The sequence below is a fragment of the Astatotilapia calliptera genome, chromosome 14 (assembly GCF_964374335.1).
Source record: "Astatotilapia calliptera chromosome 14, fAstCal68.1, whole genome shotgun sequence".
NCBI lineage: Eukaryota > Metazoa > Chordata > Actinopteri > Cichliformes > Cichlidae > Astatotilapia > Astatotilapia calliptera.
In genome coordinates this window covers 39,276,363-39,290,529 of record NC_137435.1, presented here as the reverse complement: position 1 = coordinate 39,290,529, position 14,167 = coordinate 39,276,363, and the positions used below count along the sequence as shown (strand labels likewise).

Here is a 14,167-nt window from a genome sequence, read left to right as displayed (position 1 = left end):
GTTCGCTCAGGTTCACACTCGAGAGGGTAAATGCTTCTTCAGATGAATGTTACTCAACAGAATCACACGAGTGTTTCTCTAATAAAGAGATTCGTAGGAGGAAATTACCAGTCCTGGGCATGGTTGCTGGCCTCCTGTGGGGGCAGGGGACTGGCCAGTCTGGACACCTGGATCCAGACTGCGTCGTACAGGTCCTTCTTACTGGTGTGCACAGTGCAGGGAACAATGAGCGGCATGCCGAACAGACTGGGTCGGTTCTTCTGAGACGACAGGAAGTACAACTCTGTGCGCATCTAAAGCGGGGGGCACAAACATTTACGTGTTACGTCTACAACAACCATAAAAATGACACTGCATTAGTTTTTTCTACGAGTTCTCACCATCTTCCTGTGCATAGCGATGATGTATCCAATGAAGGGGCTCTCGTGCACCGGTGTGATGTGTCCATTGGCGACCCCGTTGGTCAGAGGCGTCTCAGGGCTGCAGGGCCCACCGTTAGGGATGAGGTCTAGCTTACTGCCCACGTGCCCATTGGCAGCTGTATTGTTGGCTATAGGTGTGATATCTGATGGAGGAGGGGAGAAAATGAGAAACTCGCAGGTAGCTCTCTGGTGAGTGCGCAGACATGTGTAAGATGACACACCTGTCAGCGTGGGCGAGCTCAGTGATGTTGGTGAACCCGGCACCGGGACCTCGAACGCACACAAGAAGCCGTTGACAGACAGACGGACCTTCTGGTTATCCTGAGGGAAGTTCTGAAAACCAAAGGTCAGCACATAAGACTGCAGCAATAAAGACGCCTACATGCAAACATTTCAGCAGAACTACGAGTTCATTACACGCCGGTTTGTGCCACACATCTAAAACCTTGGTAGGACTTTAACTCTCGTTCACGTAGATGGTGCTAAATGGCGTCTGCAGCTAGTGGTGCAACGGATCAAAACTCTCACGGTTTTAAAGTCACGGATCGGATCAATTTTCGGATCAGCAAAAATAGAAAAAAAAGACAAAAATTCGACTCGCCGTTTACTTATTCAAGTATTTTTTGCCTATTAAAAATCATTCAACTGAAGACTCGTTCCAGGCACTTATATAAAAACAAATTAAGGTGCAATATGGACATTATGGACCATGCTGGGCAGCCTCTGCACACGGCTATAAACAACCAGAGGAGTCTGTTCAGTGACAGGTTGCTTCTCCCAACGTCAAGAACCAGCAGACTTAAAAGGTCCCACACGCCAACAAACTGTTTAACTCCTCGCTGGAGGGGAAACGGGGACAGAGGAGGGGGGAACAAGTAGCTGTAGTGCCTTTTCACTGTGCAATAGTTGTTGTTAATATCCAACGGTGTAACAGACTCACAATACTTAAAATGTGCCGTTCCCTTGTATTCTTATTCCTATTTATCCCTTTTGTATTCTCTGTATTTATAAATGTGTATATTTGGTATATTTCTGCTCACATTCTGCAACTTCTGTGGGTGCTGTGCTACTGGAAACTGAATGTCCCGGAGGAACCCACCCGAGGGATAAATAAGGTTTCATCTAATCTAATGTAATCCATAGGGCAGTGCAGGGCTTTGTATCTACCACTCTGGGCAGCAAAGGGCTGCTTAAATGCCACAAACTCCTCTGCTCCGCTACTTGGACCGCTGGCGCTGACCATAACTATCGCTTGACAGACTGACCACGCGCACCATACACATACTTTTTTTTCCCCCCCCCGAGTCTTCGGATCACGTGCGTACCGAACCGTGGAGTGGGATCGGTTCGGATTTCGGATCAACCGTGATCCGTGGCACCACTATCTGCAGCAGCAGCTGCGTGTTTCCATGCAGCCGTATAACAACTGGAAGACGTGCTGCAGCAGCACTCACATCCTCTGGCACTTTTTATCTTTGATCGTGTTCGACGTTTCAGCTGTTAATTCTGGAGCGCTCTCACTGCGCCGCATACGATCGCCTAAAATATCAAGATTCTTATTATGGACACAAAATACACCTCACAGAGGAAACGTAACCATGTGGACTGACAGACAAATGAGTGTTTTTAACACAAAGAGTCTCGTGTTAAAAACACTACAAGGTTAGAGTTAGTAACGTATGACTTTCACCAGGGTCTAAGTGTGAGTGTGTACGGTCATGGATTGAACACAGCATTACGCCCCCACCAAGAACCAACCACACCGCCTGCCACAGACGGGCCCTTTATGTCGTCCAGGAGAGCGACCACCACCTCCACCACCACAGCAACATTTCCACACACCAATGAGACAACGCGGCCAAAATGTGGCTCCGACCCACACGCTTCGATTATGCACGTACCGTGGCTTTCCTGATCGCTGCTGTCAGCACGTCTGAACCAAACTGTGAGGAACATTAACATAACGTGATCATGTCTCACTGAGGAGAGGATGAGGCCAGCAGTGTTACGAGATACGAGCATCACTCACACACATTTGTAGTTTTTAAGTATAAATCGTAACCTAGATGAGCGAAGACAAACAAGCAGTGACTGCAAAGGTTCGAGACAAAACGATTCAACGAATCCTTCATTTTAATGCCGTCTTCTGCTGCATGGCGCACAGATGAGAGAGGAGGCGTGGTGCGAATACCTTGATATTAGAAGAATGGACCTCAGCCAGGAGGATCTGCTCGGGCTTCAGGCTGCACAGTTCACTCAGCTGTTTCTTCAGCCCGGTGTACTTCTCGTCCATATTCAACCTCAGGCCGTAGCGCACGGGCGTGGAGCCGTCCAGCTTGATAACTACAGACACATCGCAGCATAGCACCGTTCAGAATTTGTTCTTTAACAAAGAAATAGGTTTTAATGACCACACAGCACATTTTTATAGATTCACTTAAAAAAAAATACAAATCCAGCAGAGTGTGAGAGAATGAAACAGCGAAAGGTGGACCTCCTATAAGAAGGACACATTACTGCTGCAGGGCTTCAAACAGGCTGCTGACAGAACGAGGGAAACATGGTCAGGTCTTACGTCCAGGCTGGAAGCATTTGTGTACAGTCACACTTCCGGCAAGGCTGCCGGACACTGGCGCCACCGGGCCCTCGGACCACCACCAGTAGGCAACGGGTGAAGTGTCTTGCCCAAGGACACAACGACCGAGACTGTCGGAGCCGGGGCTCGAACCGGCAACCTTCCGATTACAAGACGAACTAGCCATTTCCAGCAGGATACAAGCTTAAATCATCGCAAACTGGTTTCTCAAACCTGTCATTGAGTTCAATGCACTAAAATGACCTACAGAACGACCTAATGTCAGTTTCGTGGAGCAGCTTTGTGGATGTGGTGGGAGAACAAATCTGCAGCAACGGTGTTATTCCATCATGTCAACAAGGACCAAAATCTGAGACGCTAAGAATTTTATTCTGAAGCAAAAAGGGAGTCCAGCCCAGTGCTAGCCTGTCTGCCTCCAGCTTTAACCACTAACACTGATCAGTTCTGCAGCATTAACTCTAAGCACAGTTGATTTCTGTTCATCGGCCTGCTCACCGGTGATCTCCAGATGCATGGAGCTGTCCATGGGCAGAGGCAGAGACAGGAAGTTGAAGGGATCAAAGCGAGCGCTGATGTGGCCGCAGGTCTTACACTTCACCTGAGACTTGAGCTGTCCGTGGAACAGGTCGACCACGATGGAGCGGTTCCTACGCAGGTGATTCTCCCACGCCTGAGAGTGGAGAAAGCATAGCAGACCGTCACCAGATCATACGCTGTTAATTCTGTAAATCCCAACATCAATACGGTGCCTTATCCTCCGATTCAGACAAAGAGATCGCAAAGGCTGTGAATGAACATCGACATCCCTCTGAAGAGGGGAGGGCTCGCTTTTCAGCTGAGACCACAAAGCCTGAGGATAGAAGTCAGAGCCGGCCTATCCCCATTTCTCAGGTTTTACCCAATTTTATCATCTATCTCCCAACAGAGTTAGCTGAAATAGTTCAGCTACAGTTATTGTACCGTTATAAGAACATTACTAGTTAATGCCACTTTAACAACACGGGGAAGTCCTTCCCTCTGAAGACATCCTTTCTTTCTTTTTCTTGGTTGTGGTAACAAATAACTAAACAGCAACAGATAAAATGTGATTTGTGCCACTGCAGACACCTACAGTTTCAGAAAAATTAATAAATAGTATAAAAAAAGACAGTAAATATGATTTGAAGTGAGTAGAAGTGAGGACAATGAGTGTTTTAGCATAAAGGGATTGTTTTCATACCTTTCTTATTGTTTTTGAAAAGCAGCCCCTGCCCATCACACTCCCACCACCCTGTCTGACTGTTGCTGTCATGTTCTTTATTAGAAAATGCTGTGTCTGTTATACACCACATGTAACGCAACCCAAACCTATGGGCTCAAAATGTGGTCACAAATATTTTGTACTTGTAAAAAAGATTTGTGTGTGGACTTAGCCAAAAAAAACACTGCAAGTTACAAGTACGAATTTTGACCCTATTTTTCTTCCTTTAAGCTGATTGGTCAATGTCATGTCAATCACAAATGTAACAATCCAATCAGAGAACAGATGGGTTTGGCTGTCGGAGGGGCGCTTTTTTTGAACTGCAGGTCTTTGAAGGGAATAAATGCCCTTTTACATGCCAACCCAGCGTTTTCCTTCATCACCACGAAGGAAAACAGTCTGAGGTCGTCCGAGTTTGGTGATTTTTGTGTCACAGGTCTACGTGTTTAATACAGGGACTTCCACAGCCTTTTCAACAGCGCTGCGGACCGCGGGGTGGGGGCGGGCAGTGTTTTGGAAATGACAGTCTTCATTACAAAGCTTTCTTCGTTATGAATTAGCATACATGTTTTTATTGAACATTTGAAGAACTAGCAAAAAACCCCAGAAACTCTTGTAGTTCACATAAAGTCAGAGATGAAAACGACAAGGAGCAGGTGCATCTAGTACAGGTAGAGCTGCTGCAAAAACCCACAGAGCCCAGCAGCCAGCAACAAATTCTGGATCCTTTGCTTTTAGTTAGCAGGTAGCATTAGCAGCACATCCTGCGTCCGATGTGAAAGGACTTTTATGCTGCGCACTGTGACTCACAGCAATGGTCCTGGGTCAGCCCTGACTTTGTGTTAGACTAATCCTAAAGTAATAATGTTATTTCTAACCACTGATATAGCACAATTTTATCCTTTCAACAGCTGCTGAAAGTTAGGGGACCTAGCTGCTATCGGATATTTATATAGAGATTACCCTTCAAGGACCTGCAGTTCAAAAAAGCGCCCCTCCGACAGCCAAACCCATCTGTTCTCTGATTGGATTGTTACATTTGTGATTGACATGACATTGACCAATCAGCTTAAAGGAAGAAAAATAGGGTCAAAATTCGTACTTGTAACTTGCAGGGGTTTTTTGGGCTAAGTCCACACACAAATCTTTTTTACAAGTACAAAATATTTATGACCACATTTTGAGCCCATACAAACCTTCCAGAAAGTTCAACTTTTGTCTCGTCAGTCCATTTTCCCAGAAGCCATCATCAGTATGTTTTTGGCTAAATGTGAGACGAGCCTTTGTGCTCTCTTTGGTTTGCGTCATCTCATTAAAAACTAAAATGCCAGAAGGGATTTCTTTAAACACAGATGCCATTTTTCCTCAATCTCTTCCTCATTGTTGAATCGTGAACTCTGAACTGCAGTTCTTTGTTGTTCTGGTGTGTTGGTGACCTCCTGGATGAGTCTCAGCCTGGCTGATCCTGGAAGGTTCACCGCTGTTCCAAGTTTTCCCATTTGTGGATAATTACTGTCACTGGAGTCCCAAAGCCTTACAACTTACTTTGTCATCCAATGAAAGGTGTCAGTGACCTTGTTTCTCATCAGTTTCTTTAGATTGTTGCTTTTTAGGCTGGAAGATTTTCCAGAGGTTCTATTAAGGTGACAACAGGACTTATAGCAACTAGAGATGGCACGATACCACTTTTTTATGTCCGATACCGATATCATAAATTTGGATATCTGCCGATACCGATATGAATCCGATATAGTGTTTTTTAATCAACAAAACTGTTTTTTAAATATCTTGCTGCATTTTGTATAAGTTCATACTCAAGTTTAAAACAACAACTACACTAAAGCTATTCTGTTATACCTGTATGCAAAAAAAAATATTTCATAGTTCAGCAATACTGATCAATCTAATAAACTTAAACCTGCACCATCCTCCCTATTCTGGTATTTTAAAGAGTACTTAGCGTAAATATTAAGCAACCTAACTAATAGGGTTCCAACTCCCAGCAACAACAAAAATAAATAAATAAAAATAGGGAACCACCCCTCACGCTCCACCTCATGATGCTTAATCGACGTAATCAACCTTAATTTGATGCAGTGTGAAAAAAAATGCACAGAAATCAATTATTTTTCAAGAAATATTAAATAGATTCAACATCTTTCTTCAACAAAATTGCAGACTGCACAGATGGTACCTTCCCAAAGGAAAAAGTACTATAGCTTACTAGGGTATATATTAGACTTAATAGTTACTATATACAGTAATGGACTTCTATTTATTTTGCATCAAATTAAAACTTTGGGTGTCAGATAATTATTTATTAAAAGCTAGACATTTTAAATGAGAATAAGAAAGAAAAGTATGTCTTTGTGCCCCCTTTTCCCTGTTCATGCCCTATCGGCCCCCCTGGCTAAACTTTGCTAGATCCGCCCCTGCACAGTTACCAGCGTCAGCTACGTAGAAAAAGATCCTGGAGTAGAAAGTAATATTAAATAAATTCTAACAACAGCTGATCAAGCTTAAACGTGCTGCTGTTGTTCAGCCGCTGGTTTCCTCTTTCTGGTGCAAAGTGGGCCAAAAACAAACTAGAGAGACGGACTCGCCACAGAAAAGCCGATCAGCTGATCATTAAGCAGTTTCATGATTGAAGTAGCAGCAGGAGAGGCAGTCGCTCCATATATCGCTCGTTAAGCTTAACGCAGGAATGCTTTACAAACATTCAGAGATGGACTTACACACTTGCTTTACTTCTCTCGGGGATAACTTTGTCGGAGATGAAATGCCGGGTTGCTAGCGAAGCTCCACATGCTATCCAGACCACCGACAGGTCCCGCATGCCACAGCTGCTCTATCACGTGATGCATACTGCTCCGACGTGCTAACGTTCTGAGGTGAGTTACGGCGTGTTGCAAGCTTTGTGAGGTGCTTTCGTGATATTTAATGGATCGGATTACATTTTTTATTTTTCTCCGATATCCGATCCAGTAATTTAGGTCAGTATGGGACCGATACCGATACGTAATATCGGATCGGTCCATCTCTAATAGCAACCAGTTAATTAAAAATATAACAATTGGCAGCTTTCCCTTGATAACAGATGAAGTCAACATTTAAAAACTGCATTTTGTATTTGCTTCACTTCTCTTTGTCTAATAATAAAAATGATTTTGTGATCTAAAAACAGCAAACATGCAAAAACAGAAATCAGCAAATGTAACCAACAATAAGCAGCGTTGGGGAGTAATGGAGTACATGTACCAGCGTTATTCAAAATACAAAACACGAGTAACTGTATTCTGTTACAGTTACCGTTTTAAAAGGCTGTATTCACAATACAGTTACTTTGTTGAAATAAAGGGATTACTCGGCGTCTTTTCCTGTTTCATACGTTAGGCTGTCCCCTCTCTATTTCTTCATAATTCCACGCCGGTGGAAACCCAAACACGCGAGGCTCAATCTCACGCCTCATAATGACGTGAAGGAATATTTTTTAATTATTGTTCAAAAAATGATTTAATATGAAGGCAACAGGCAGAGTGTGTGACTCCATATTTGGCAACTTCCAAACGTTAGCCGAGATCACCTGCAGCGAGGCTGCGGGGCTCCGATTGTCCTGCAACATTACGCCACAGGGACACATACGGACTCAGTATTTCACTCAGTGCTGTAACGTTCTTATGAACATGATCACTCTTTTGCATTCACTCGTATGAAGCTCTCAGCTTTTACTTGTACAGTGAATTAAGCACAGCCGGCTTCCCTGACAGGAGTGTTTGTTCATCTTTAGAGTTTGAACTCAGTCGCTCGAGCAAAGATCCTGGAAGTCTCAACACAATTTACCCGGTTGAAGGCTATAGCTCACCTGGCTGTGCAGGTGAGGCTACTGCAGAGGTGTGGCTTAAAATCCCGCCCAGATCATTACCGACCAACCTTTGCTGCTACGTCTAATTAAAGGTTCTCTCTCTTTTGCTTGTTTTTATATTTATTATCTATCATTTGAATTAAAGCTCAGGGACTCCCCCGTTACAGTGTAATTACCTGAAATGTTTAAAATGATAATCCAGATGTTTATTATCTTATCAACCAAAATAACTTATTCTTGCTCCAATTAATCAGCAGTGTGAACTCTGACCTCAGAGGCCACCTCCCAGTCTGGCCGACCATCGCTGTCCTTCAGCTCCACGTACGGCTTCTCGTGGACTCTGTTCAGGTCTTCGTGGAGGCCGTCCAGGAGGAAGGCCAGCAGCTCCTGAGAGTCCTGCTGCTGGAAGCCATTGAAACGGGGGGCGTACTTTGCTATCGTCCACTAAAGCAATGAATCATAAACTCTGATTAGAACATAAGCACGACAAAACATAGCTGAGCCAAAAATATCATACTAGCTAAGACAGTCCCACACTATCACTTTAATATTCTGTGGCCTCCTGTGGATGTGCACCCGCCTGCACATGAAACTCTTTTTGTGACTAATATATGGGAAATGCTGCAACTTCTCACCCTGAGTTTGAGTGGAGCTACATTCTTCTGTGTCCCACTCCACAGCTCCATCACCAGGTCGCCGTAACACTTGGCCATGTGACCTCGCATCCCAATAGGATTGGTTCTATTGATACACCAAAAAAACAAAAGTTAGTTAAAATGAAAATGTTTGTTTTTCCCCTCATTGTTGTTTTGTATTCATTATGAACAGTTGGTTTTCTGTTTTTCTTTAAACTATATCCACAAATACTCAATAAAATATTTTGAATAAAAGGCACCTGTTGAGCTCGTAGAGGTGTCTCCCTGAGAGGAAGTAGTCTGTGAGAGGCTTGGTGTTGCTCACACACTGGATGCTCGAGTTCATGAAGCAGGTGTTGCCAAGGTTACTGAGGCCAGTCGCCCCTTTCTCTGTGGGAACTGTGTTGGGATACAAAGACGTGCTGTTCAGATGCTAAAATGCTTAACTGAAGAAAAAAAGAGTCATACATACAAGCACGTATGACTTCAATATGTTTTTTACATATGAGAATAAAGGACATGAGGCCAAACTGTCTTTGAACGCTTAGACAGGAGTCCTCAAAAAACAAACACCTAAACAAAGAAACAAAAAACCTTTGAACTCCAAGCACTTTTGCTTTACTTCAAAACAAACTTTATACAAATTTTAAAAATGGATCAAAGGGTTAAAAACATCCTTTTTTCCTCTTTAGACATAATTCTGTATACTTATTATTATTATTATTAAAATGTATTTAGTGATATAATCTGCACTGGTCATAGTTACTTCTTGGATTTTGGAGTTCAACATTTTCCAGAGCTCGGGCGCCGCTTTAGCTCACTAGACCAAGCAACCATATTGTGGTGGATTTTTGTGTGATATGTATAACTATGTAACTATATACACTATATATATCTATGTGTTCTGAACATATATATTTTAACTTTAATGCAGAGTCTTAAGCACAAGACATTTTGCTTCACCGAGGTTATTAAGGTTTTACAGTAACAGGGCAGTTGATGCTGTTGAGAGTTCGCCTGAATAACTCTCCAGCTCCGGGAACTGACCTTCACTAATACACACTCAACATCTTTCATGCAGCACAACCAAAACAGTAACATTGTAACAGAGATCCTGAACACATCACGATAAAATATCCTATGATATAATCACACACACACACACACACACACACACTGAAGTGTTTTTATATATGAGAAAGCATGTATGTTATACGATTGTGCCACTTGCTGTATAAGATTTAATAATTAGGATTAATGTGTGATGTTTGACTGTGTCATGACCTATTGTGATAAGCCAGAGCAGGGGGTAGCCGGAGTCCTGACTGGCCTTTGGCCAAGACCTTGGCCGCTACCTGACCCCTGCAGCTGTGTTTGGATGTGTGGGAAAGTTACCCAGCAGCAGGGGGATACTGGTCCCTGTATTAGGGGACCAGAGGACACCCCCAGAGCTCTTTTTCCTCCTGCTGCTGCCTCCTGTCCGTCTCGGTGTTGCTCTGCTGTCTGTGCTTAAGGCTGTACACCCCGGGGTTTTGCTTTGCTTGCTTTCTGCTTTGCAATTTTCTTGCTAAATGTCTGTATGTATTTTTCCTGCTGTTCATATGATTCAGTGTATTAAACTCTGTTCCAAGAATTCTACTCTTTTCCAGAGCATCTTTTTGAGTGTCTTGATTTTAATTGGATCTAAAGAGGTTGGATCTCCACATCGTTGGTGGGAGAAGGTTATCAGGGTTGCTTCAAAATTTGCGACCACAATATGAGGCCGCGTGGCTGAGAGCGGCCGGCCCGGGTTCGAATCCGACCCGTGGCCGTTTGCCGCACGTCTCCCCCCCGCTCTCTCGTCACTCTACCATTTCAAATAAAGCTGTACAAAGGCCAAAAAATTATCTCCAGAGCCTTTTCTTTAGAGGCAAAAGCAGAAGAAACATTACAGCATCCTATCAGAGCATGTCAGCGGTTGCACAGTGCGCTCTTTAAACTTACCTTTGTGTCTGTCCATCTTACTACTGTTGGCAATGAAAGACATTTCCTCAGGCCAGCTCATGTCTTTGTTCCTGACTGTGGAGAAACAAAAGACATGTTTGTTCCACTCTGCTGTGCCGTGATACAGAACGATCAGCAACTCTGGGGAGAAACAACACCTTCAATAACCAGCTGCTGCTCATCCTGGATCTTCAGGCTTTCCAGTGTGTGATCTTCATCATCCAGAAGTGTGAGGTAGTTCTGGTGGACAACAGGTAAAGGAAACAGGAGAAGATTGGTTGCAGTTCATATGGCTGTTTAATAACTTTTGACTTCTTTCAGCACTGGGCTAACAGCTCTGCTCAGCTTTCTTCTGTGTCAGCTTATTTTAAAAGCAGCTGTAGTCTGGGCCGGGTTAATCTGCAAGAAGGTCCTGGGGGGCAAAACGATCTGCTGGGCCACAGACTGCTCCACACTGAACGAATGCACATATAAGTTCAGACTTACCACCACCCCCAACTTTCAGCTACATAATAATGTCTACAGGAAGCATCTAGCACTCTGCTTTGTAGCAGCAGTGCTTCCTGCAGGAGATTCAAGCTTTCTTCAATAGAAATGGGATTTAGGGAACAACACAAGGCTTTTAAAAGCAGTGGATTTCTCCCTGTTAAACATACTTTCATGCAGTTGGATGTGCGCTTTGGGATTCTGAAAGTGTTCTGACACTGGGAATACATTTTCCTTTAAAATGCATTCAGTGTGCTGCAGTAAACTCTAATAAAGGCTCGTATGGCCTTCATAAACAATAATCTCTCCAGGTCTGTCCAGCACTCTCATCTGAAGCTCTGTCCTACGAAACGCTTTCTTCTCTGTTTTCCTTTTAAGCATCTCATCAGCTTCATGACAGTAAAGCTCCTGCAAACATCTGGGCCTGTTGTGTTTCTGGTTGTTCTCTACTTTCTCTGGAAACCAAAGCAGACATTGGCTAACATATATCTAATATCTCATCAGAGCCCAAAAATATAACAACAGTGTGTGTGTGTCTCAAAGTCCAGGGTTAAATAGCGGGGATCGCTGTGAGAGATTTGATCCTCACCTCACTGTTGTAGAGCCAGAGCCTCATGTCCTCCTCCTTGATGCGGAGCCTTTGCGACAGGTACAGGTGGATGTCCTTAATGGTGCCCATGCGGCTGAAGCAGCCCGTGTAGGCCAGCATCCTCTTCAGAGGAGCGTTGGGGGATGGCACGTTACCTGCTCGAAGAAAGCAACAGTGACATACCCCAGCCACGCTCGGATGCAATTATTCATTCACACTAATGTCTGTTCCCATTGGCTCTCACATAATCACTGTTCATCTGTTCACAGGTTGGCAGACCCAAACAGCTGATCGGTACCAACAGCAGCATGTTGCTGACTGAGGATTAGTTGTAAGAAAGCAGCAAGAAAAGGGCAATCAGTGCAGGTTTGATTGGTCAATCAACTTAGTGAATTTAGAGGACTGTGTGTGGATTAAATCAAACACAAACCAGGCAACATTAGTCCTGTTACAATCGAGATTGATTGGAGGGTTTTTCATGTGCACAGCTTTGTAATTAAGCATCCTATAAACTTGGCGTGATGCTTCACTGCCGCCTACAGCTGTCAGGATTACATTCTGTGGAATATGAGGTATAAATTAGATCTACAGTATATCAGATACTCGACTCCATGCCTAACAAAGGTCTGAATGCCCAGCAATGACAGCGGCTGCCCAGATAGCGTGAGTCACGATGGAAGCTAAAACTCAGCGGGCTCTGTGAAACCTGTAACCAGAAACTCGATCTGTTGACTTGATTAGTGCCGGCAAGCTCGGGGTGAGCGCTGAGCATCTCCAATCTGATTACAGCTCGAGTGACTACGCACGCCTACGCATTTCGCCTCGTCATCTCGCCGCAGTGGGACATCTTTTGTTTACAGGTGTCCGTTTATACACTATGCAAGAGAGAATGAACCGCTGAGCTGAAAATCAGGCATCGCTTACTGTGTGAGTGGGTGGGTCTATAAATAGAGTCAACTGGGAGCGTTTTACCTCATATGGCTGAGCAGCCATCTACCTACAGCTCACTCACACCTGCTGGAAAAGACTCCAAGAATCTGGAGAAAGAAACTACTGACAAAGCTAAAAATCAATATTGGGCTGCAAGCTGCCACTGCCATGTGTTCATGTCACCCAGTAATTAGAAATGAAGGTTGAAGTTCCATCAAACAAAGAAGAATCAGGAAATGAACATCCAGGCCCAGTAAGGCTGCTGGCCTTATGGTTTTAAAATGGACCGAGGCACAGAAACTGCTTTGTGGACCAATGAAGAGAGGGGCCACTGACGGTCTAGGGTGCATCAGAGCCCTTCCAGCACAGGTTTCACATCTGGAAAGGCACCATCAGTGCAGAAAGTTACAGTGAAGTTAGAACCTGCAAGTGCACTGGAACAATGCACACTGCATGTATTACCACAGCGTGGCTTCATACTAGTCGGGGCCCTAAAACGGCAGTCCAGACCTTTGACCGACTAAAAACACTGAAGACCCCACAGGAGCAGGCGGAGTCGTCTCGGACAAGAACGAAAGCATCACTGCTGTCCTCAGGTCTGTTTACAGGTGCTGTTGAGACAGGAAGCTGCGTAGCTGTGAACTCGCTGCAGTCTCCGTGTTTTAAACGTGTTCAAAATGAGCTCATAGTTTTCTTAGTTTAAACATCTGACGTTGTCCACAACACGGATCAGTGAGAAAATCATTGGGTTTTTTAGAATTGGGGACGTAACCATAGCAACAGGTTTTCTGCTGACAGGAAGCACATTTCTTTATGTGGTGATGGATAGCGTTTAGAAACAGCTGCTGCTCCCTGTTTGGGGTTTTCCTGAAGTTTCCTGATTTTGGAAATTGTTCTGAAAAGCAGGGAGACCGAGGCGACTGTGATTACGCCGCTCACTGCTCCACCTGCTAAATAACACTACGACGAGCTGTGTAGATGAAAATAAAATGGTTTGATTATTCCAGTGTTAGACTGATCAGCATTTCTCCTTTGTGCGCCGTGGGTTCACTCCAGAGAATCGCCTGGGTTGGATCAGTCAACTTAAAGAAGATTAACGGAGAGGAGGCGGGGGATGCGGGGTTGCTGAATGAAGCACTGTTCGACGGCTTGCTCTGGTCTTGCTGCAGGCTTACGTTACCTCTTGTGGGGGGTAAATTCGGTGGGAACATTCGCAGGCTGGTCATACCCATATTGACCCAGATGTTGGACTGGGGGGAGCGCGTGGCCGGCTGCTGGCGAAGGAAGAGGAGGTAGCGGGGGAAGAGTTCCAGCTCCGGCTGGCCTGTCTTACTTTCCAAGATTACCTGCAGGGGAAGGAATTTCAAAGGCCCATGAAACATTCTTGTACTAATAATCAACATAAAACACAAGAGACATGCAGC

The 14,167-nt window shown here is 44.4% G+C and overlaps 1 protein-coding gene across 7 annotated transcripts in view; it reads right to left on the bottom strand.

Moving 5' to 3' along the window:
- Positions 1-14,167, bottom strand: part of usp32 (ubiquitin specific peptidase 32) — a 65,725-nt gene that overhangs the window by 7,282 nt on the left and 44,276 nt on the right. For 2 of the 7 annotated variants that reach the window (XM_026193556.2, XM_026193557.2), the window contains exons 16-28: positions 13,924-14,089; positions 11,814-11,968; positions 10,897-10,978; positions 10,739-10,813; positions 9,016-9,154; positions 8,756-8,861; positions 8,391-8,564; positions 3,514-3,688; positions 2,614-2,765; positions 2,324-2,365; positions 644-755; positions 381-565; positions 109-293 (exon numbers count right to left, since the gene is read on the bottom strand). In XM_026193556.2, coding sequence (XP_026049341.1) covers positions 109-293; positions 381-565; positions 644-755; positions 2,324-2,365; positions 2,614-2,765; positions 3,514-3,688; positions 8,391-8,564; positions 8,756-8,861; positions 9,016-9,154; positions 10,739-10,813; positions 10,897-10,978; positions 11,814-11,968; positions 13,924-14,089 — 1,748 coding nt within the window. The remainder of the gene's footprint in view (positions 1-108; positions 294-380; positions 566-643; positions 756-2,323; positions 2,366-2,613; positions 2,766-3,513; positions 3,689-8,390; positions 8,565-8,755; positions 8,862-9,015; positions 9,155-10,738; positions 10,814-10,896; positions 10,979-11,813; positions 11,969-13,923; positions 14,090-14,167) is intronic. The other 5 variants (XM_026193558.2, XM_026193559.2, XM_026193561.2 and 2 more) reach the window with 3 other exon arrangements.